At 57.4% G+C, this 7,022-nt stretch overlaps 2 protein-coding genes across 2 annotated transcripts; both read left to right on the top strand.

Moving 5' to 3' along the window:
• Positions 1-432: 432 nt before the first annotated feature.
• LOC109769518 (G-type lectin S-receptor-like serine/threonine-protein kinase At2g19130) lies at positions 433-1,087 on the top strand. The gene is made up of 2 exons (XM_020328253.1): positions 433-732; positions 818-1,087. Exons 1-2 carry the CDS (start codon positions 433-435, stop codon positions 1,085-1,087), a joined length of 570 nt encoding a protein of 189 aa, XP_020183842.1.
• A 2,977-nt stretch (positions 1,088-4,064) lies between these two features.
• LOC109769519 (G-type lectin S-receptor-like serine/threonine-protein kinase At2g19130) lies at positions 4,065-6,821 on the top strand. Its single transcript, XM_020328254.4, has one exon. It carries the CDS (start codon positions 4,075-4,077, stop codon positions 6,520-6,522), a length of 2,448 nt encoding a protein of 815 aa, XP_020183843.3. The 5' UTR covers positions 4,065-4,074; the 3' UTR covers positions 6,523-6,821.
• The last annotated feature ends 201 nt before the right edge of the window (positions 6,822-7,022 follow it).

Consider the following 7,022-nt stretch of genomic DNA (forward strand, 5'->3'; position numbering starts at 1 on the left):
CCAGTTAAAATCAGGGGGGCGAGAGAGTTATTGAGGGAAAGTTACGTAAGTCTTCGTAAGCTCGTTCGTAGGTTTAATATTATTGTTATTGAGCGATGCTAGACCCACGTAAAGTTACGTGAGATTTTTACGTAAAGGCTGACTTGGTGGTAGTTAATTATTAATGGCTGGGGCCAATCAGTTAAAATCAAGGGGGCCGAGAGAGTTATTGAGGGAATGTTACGTAAGTCTTCGTAAACTCGTTTATAGGTGTAGCATTATTGTTATTGAGCGATGTTAGACCCACGTAAAGTTCGCTAGCCATGTGCTTCGCCCCTGCTCCATGTGCAGCGGCGACAGTCTCGGCGCGGCGTCCGCTGCGGGGCAGCGACACGCTGGTCTCATCACAGCGCAAGTTCGAGCTCGGCCTCTTCAGCCCCGCTGGCAGCTCCGATGGCAGGTTCTACCTCGGGATCTGGTACAAGAACATCCCCGGCCAGACCGTCATCTGGGTCGTGGCGGAACTCCGAAGACCCCGCGCCGGGGATGTTCACCGACATGATAGACCCCAACGGCACCAGTGAGTTCTTCTGGACAGGGGAAGTCTTCGAGAGGCTGCCGGACGCGACGGGGAGCATCACGTCGTACGAGGAGACACCGGCGTATCGGCGACTCACCAACGTCATCACGGACAACACGACCATCACGCGCTTGGTGCTCGATCTCACCGGCCAAGCGAAGCTGTACATCTGGGTGCCCGCGAGACAGAGCTGGCAACTGTTCTGGACCGCGCCCACAATGCAGTGCGAAGTGTAGCGCGTTCGGCGTCTGCGAACAGGGGAGCCAGCTGCCGTGTCGGTCTCCATCCGGGTTCGCTCCGGTGTCGGAGGAGGACTGGAAGCTCCGTGACTGGAGAGGTGGCTCCAACCTTAGCTCGCCGCTCACGTGCACGCACAACGGGTCGACGAAGGACGGGTTCTTAGCGCTGTCGGGCATGAAGCTCCCTGACGAGTCGCTCGCCGTGGCCGTTGCCCAGAGCAAAGCAGAGTGTGAATCGACTTGCCAAAGGAACTGCTCTTGCCAGGCCTACGCCTTCTCCGCCGGCTGAGAAGGAACTTATCATGCTGGATCCGTTGTCGTGGCCTCATTCCCCTCACACACACCGCCGCCACATCCACCATATGTCATCATTGAAGTTGCCTCCTCCTCTTTGTCGCCACCGGCAAACGCCAATCTCTGCCACCGCCTGCTGCAGGGAAAGGAAAAGGGGAACAAGACCGATTCGTGTTCATTAATTTTCATGGTTCAGAAAACTCATTATTTCAGGAATCTGCTTACTCCATAGCTAAGACCTTGTTCCAATACATTTGTTTGCATATCGGTTTTAACTATGCCATGCCGTGTAGTAATGTACGACTTTCAGGTTAGCGTGTCCGGCACCGTGGGCGTGAAGGGTGGAAGGGCTCAGGACTCAGGACTCAGGAGTGTGGACAGACCAGGAAGACGGCGGGGCGGGGCGCTTGTGGCCAAGACATGCATGGCCAATGGAGGAGGCTAGGCAAGGAGGCGGTAGAGCGTTTCTAGGAGAGGGCAGTGCTACGCGCTGTTGGAGGGAGTGGAGCGCGGGGCAGCTGCACGATGGGCGAAGCGACAGAGCAGCGAGCAGGGAGGGCACCGGAGACTCCGTCGCATCCCGAGCGGAGGTGCTGGTGCGGCCGGGAGCAGGGGAGTAAATTGCATAAAACCACCATTTTGAGGGCTAGGTTTGCAGAAAGCACTACGCTACACTTTTGTTGCAAAAAACACCACACCTTGTGTAATCTTTTTGCAAAAATCACTGATTGGCGGATTTGGCTCGGTTAAGCATGTTTATAACAAATGGGCCCCTCAGTCAGGCTGACGTGGCGCCGCTTAACATCACACATGTAATGGCGACGTTTGGTAACATTGTCATCACGTCTGAAGCCCCGTGGGGTCCACCTTCCATTGAAAGAAAAGAAAAAGGAAAAAAATAATCCGGTCGTGCTCGCCTTATCTTCACGAACCCACCGCCGCCCGTCCCACCCCCAGCCACGACAGAAGCCGCCGCCGCCGTTATCACGTCGAGGTTGAGGCGGTCGCTGCTGCCGCGCGGAGACCATGGCAGGGGGCCGAGGCAGGAGACCGCCGCTCGTCCCGCGCTAGGCCAAGGCAGGAGGCCGCTGGCCGTGCCGCACCAGGCCGAGGCAAGCTCTTCCTCGGGCCAACCCCCTTCGTCGTCGTCGTGGCCGCGCTGTGTGGGGGCGACGCCGCGGAGCTCGACTTCGAGGCCTACCTGTCACCACACCGCCGAGAGGGCCGGGCACTCCGTGTCGTGCTCGACGTCGATGGTCAGATGGGCGCGGAGGTTGACCTTGGGCGCCGCCCCATCCAGGTTCTTGCCGGATCCGGGCTCGGATTGGAGCAGGGAACACGAATGTGAGGTGCAGAAGGCGGCACCGGCTCGGTTCTTGCCGGATCCAGGCGAGCGCGGGCTGATGGTAGCGAATTTCTGGAGCTCGGGTGCCATGGTGATAGGCTACTGCTGGTTCGAGGAGAGAGAGAGAAATTAGGAAGAAGTGAAGAACTAGAGAAAAGGTAGGAGGAAATGCTGACAAGTGGGCCCCACGTCCTACAAAACGGTTCAATGTAACGGTGTGAGATATGGATGCCACATCAGCCTGACTGGCGGACCCCATATGTCATAATTGCGCTCTATCGAGCCAAATCCGTCAACCAGTGATTTTTGCAAAAAGATTACACAAGGTGCGGTGTTTTCTGCAACAAAAGTGTAGCGTAGTGTTTTCTGCAAACCTAGCCCTCAAAGTGATGGTTTTATGCAATTTACTCGGAGCAGGGAGGGCGCCGAGACTCCACGCCGCATCCCGTGAGAGGATCGGGCACCCGCATCCCGCGTCCGCTGGTTCCGCACGCTGGATCAGCTCACGGAAGACGGGACGCCGGCGCGTCGCTGGCAGCCATGATTTGTTACTGCTCCATGTTACCGCTCGCTTCCGTGCCCCATCTGGCCGCATCGCTCGCCGTCCGTGCAACAGAACGACGTCCTTGCGATCGAACGAACCAGGGAGGCGCTGTCCGCCGTGTCGGTGCAAATCCATTGCAGCCGCCGTTGCAATCCGAGACCCCACGGTGGTCAACCATGATGAGGCAGCGCAACGCGACGCTGCGAGCGAAACAGACCCAGGGTCGCGGCCGTCCTTGTTTTAGGGTTTCGCGTTCGACAGGTCCTAGTACAGGCCATTAAGCCAGTAGGCCCAATTGAATGTCAGATGCCCAAAAAAGCCACCGGAGCAGCGGCCCGAGAGGCAAGCGCAGCCTGTACCCGCGATTTAGGTGGGATTGAGAGCAGATCGGACGGCCAAAAAACTCTAAAAATGACGATCCAACGGATAAAAATGCTAATGATCTGAGAGGACAGAAAAGTGCTCAGTTATAATGTATCTAAATATGGCTAAATTCATTGACTATTGGTGCATTTTGTTCACTCGTCTTTGGACTTTTCAAACAACTTCTCAGAAGACAATATAGCTGTCGCGCAAACGGTGCTGAGCCACTCACCATTTTATTCATGTCTTGAGAATGGTCTCAAGGTCTCGTAAAAAAACCTTTAGGAATAGAAGAAAGACCCGCCACAGAAAACTACGTTATCACGTCTTCCATCCTATTGTCCCAGGGAAACCTTTTCCTAAGTGTCATCAAATCAATTTCGACTTTGAATAAACTAAGCGATGAGTAAAGTAATCTCAAGCGTGCTGCTGTTACTATTTCCTGGCGGGGGTTGCTGCTTTTACTTTTGACCTGCTTTGTAGGTCACAGGCCATGTCGGACTCTCCAGCCACTGAAAAATAAAATCAACGGCACAGACCAAACCATCGAAGCCATAAGAGCCATACACGCATTTTACTCTACTCCACACCGTGGCCGCTTTGACTGAGGAATACACGCACGTGTCTCTGGCGAGATGATATTTCTTGCGACCCGTCTCCGTTGTTCACCGCAAATTCGACTGCGCCCCCTGAGAATTTACTGCCAAACGGAAGGGCTCCGCCAACCACCATGTGGTTGATCATGGCCACCTTCGTGGCCCTTGCTTCGTGCTTCGCCCCTGCTCCTGGTGCAGCGGCGACAGTCTCGGCGCCGCGTCCGCTGCGTGGCAACCACACGCTGGTTTCGGCACAGGGCAAGTTCGAGCTCGGCCTGTTCAGCCCTGCCGGCAGCCTCGGCGACAGGTTCTACCTCGGGATCTGGTACAAGAACATCCCCGTCCAGACCGTTGTCTGGGTGGGCAACCGCGCGACTCCCCTCTCTGCCGTCGCCTCCGCCGAGCTCCGGGTGTCCGCCGCCGACGGCAACCTTGAGCTCGTCGGTCCCACCGGAGCCTCTGCCTTGCCGGTGGTCGTGTGGTCTTCGAACCTGTCTTCTTCGTCTATGTCTTCATCGCCCGGCAGGAACACAGCGGAGATCCGCGACAACGGCAACCTTGTCCTTGTTGACGGCGACAACTCCTCCAATGTGTTGTGGCAGAGCTTCGACCATCCAGCGGACACGCTGGTGCCCGAAGCGTGGGTCGGGGAGAACAAGCTCACCGGCGAGTATCAGGCGCTGACGTCGTGGCGGAACGCTCAAGACCCCGCGCCGGGGATGTTCTACAACACGGTGGACCCCAACGGCACCAGCGAATTCTTCTTGATGTGGAACAAGTCCCGCACGTACTTTCGGAGCGGCATCTGGACGGGGCGCATCTTCGCAACCGCGACGGAGGCGACGAGGACCATGCTCTACAACACGACGTACGTCGAGACGCCGGCGTACCGGCGCCTCACCAACGTCGTCTACGACAACGCGACCATCACGCGCATCGTGCTCGATCTCACCGGCCAGGTGAAGGTGTACGTGTGGGTGCACGCGAGGCAGAGCTGGCAACCCTTCTGGACTGCACCCGCCGTGCAGTGCGACGTGTACGCGCTCTGCGGCGCGTTCGGCGTCTGCGATCAGAGGAGCCAGCTGCCATGCCGGTGCCCGCCCGGGTTCGCTCCGGTGTCGGAGGGGGACTGGGCGCTTAGCGATTGGAGCAGTGGCTGCCGACGGAGATCGCCGCTCATGTGCGCGCACAACAGATCCACGACAGACGGGTTCCTAGCGCTGACGGATGTGAAGCTCCCCGACGACTCACTCGCCGTGGCCACCGCCCAGAGCAAAGCACAGTGCGAATCGACTTGCCAAAGCAACTGCTCTTGCCAGGCCTACGCCTTCTCTGCCGGGGGCGGGGGATGTACTGTCTGGCACGGAGAGATCCGCAACCTTGAGCAGCTCTACGCTGATTCCGGCGTCTCTGGCTCAGAGCTCCATCTCCGGCTTTCAGAAGCAGGATTGCAAGATCTTGGCGTCTCCGGCACAGACGGGAAGAAACGGGGGAGAACATTATGGCTTGTTCTTGGCATCCCATTGGCTGGTGTTGCAGCATTCGGCGTGTCGGTAATACTGGCCTGGAGGATTCTCCTTGCTAGGAGAAGACGACTAGCAAACGAGAAGGGATCCTCCTTGGTCGTGTACAGTTATGGCGACCTCCGTGCCGCCACGAAGAACTTCTCGGAGTGGCTGGGCGGCGGCGGTTTTGGCTCGGTGTACCGCGGCGTCCTGAAGCAGCAGAAGAGAGACAACACAACCCAGCTCCAGGTGGCAGTCAAGAAGCTGGAGAGCCTTGGGCAGCAGGGCGACAAGCAGTTCCGGACAGAGGTGAGCACGTTGGGCTGCATCCAGCACGTGAACCTCGTCCGGCTCCTTGGGTTCTACTCGTCGGACGTCGAGAAGATGCTCGTGTACGAGTACATGCCTAGGGGCTCCCTCGACCGCTCCCTCTTTGGCGGGGGCGCAACCCTGACCTGGCCCGAACGGTACTGCATCATGGTTGGCGTGGCGAGAGGGTTGGCATACCTGCACCACGGTTGTCATGAGTGCATCATACACTGCGACATCAAGCCGGAGAACATCCTTTTGGACAATGACATGTCCCCGAGGATCGCCGACTTCGGGATGGCGAAGCTGGTGGGGAGGGACTTTAGCCGCGCGCTGACGACGATGCGGGGCACCATCGGGTACCTGGCGCCGGAGTGGATCTCCGGGCAGCCCATCAGCGCTAAGGCGGACGTGTACAGCTTCGGGATGGTGCTATTCGAGCTCATCTCGGGCCGACGAAACTCCGACGGATACAGCGAGGTGGAGGCGATAGGGAGCTGGAGCAGTGATTCGTGGACCTTCTTCCCCGTATGGGCTGCGGGGAAGGTGGTGGAAGGGGAGGTGGCCGCCGTGGCAGACCCGCGGCTGCGCGGCAACGTGAGGCCGGAGGAGGTGGAGCGGGCGTGCTGGGTGGCGTGTTGGTGCATCCAGGACCAGGAGGCGCAGCGGCCGACCATGGCGCAGGTTGTGCAGGCGCTGGAGGGCGCCGTTCAGGTCAACGCGCCGCCGGTGCCGCGGGCGCTGCAGCACCTCGTCACGCTGACGTAATCCACCCGGCGAGCCTGCGCCAATCTTCTTACACGCTGACCAAAATTACACATTCGGACTAGGTGTTCAAGTCAGCGTTGCGTACTACTGTCAAAGCACGTGTGGCCTTTTCTTCTTCGAATCATTCAGGAGAGCTACATGCATTAAAGAGAGAGGAACGGAAGCACGACCAGTTCAGCAGCTACAAGTCCAACAAATCAAAGCTACAAACCGGCTAAAACGACAAGACAAGACACAAAAGGTTAACATGATGACCACCACTAATAAGCTTCAAGGATAAGACGTCCTAAGCTTGGCATTTCCCATTCTTGATTTGATCAACGACACTTTGCAACGGCATGAAGCGACTGTTAAACACCCTTTCACTCCTCTCGCGCCAAATGCTCCAACTGATCAACATGGAAAAGTAGTATTGTGTGGCACGTATTTCTTTTCTTCTATGGCGAAAGATATTTTTGGGAGATCATGAGACCATTCTCAAGATGCTGAATATAGGTGGA

This window comes from Aegilops tauschii, chromosome 7, assembly GCF_002575655.3.
Source record: "Aegilops tauschii subsp. strangulata cultivar AL8/78 chromosome 7, Aet v6.0, whole genome shotgun sequence".
Lineage (NCBI taxonomy): Eukaryota > Viridiplantae > Streptophyta > Magnoliopsida > Poales > Poaceae > Aegilops > Aegilops tauschii.

Bases quoted from the DNA above. Each gene is read 5' to 3' on its own strand.
- LOC109769519 (XM_020328254.4), top strand. From the start codon at position 4,075: ATGTGGTTGATCATGGCCACCTTCGTGGCCCTTGCTTCGTGCTTCGCC.
- LOC109769518 (XM_020328253.1), top strand. From the start codon at position 433: ATGGCAGGTTCTACCTCGGGATCTGGTACAAGAACATCCCCGGCCAGA. The intron at 733-817 runs GTGCCCGCGAGA...GTCTGCGAACAG, and splicing joins AAGCGAAGCTGTACATCTGG to GGGAGCCAGCTGCCGTGTCG.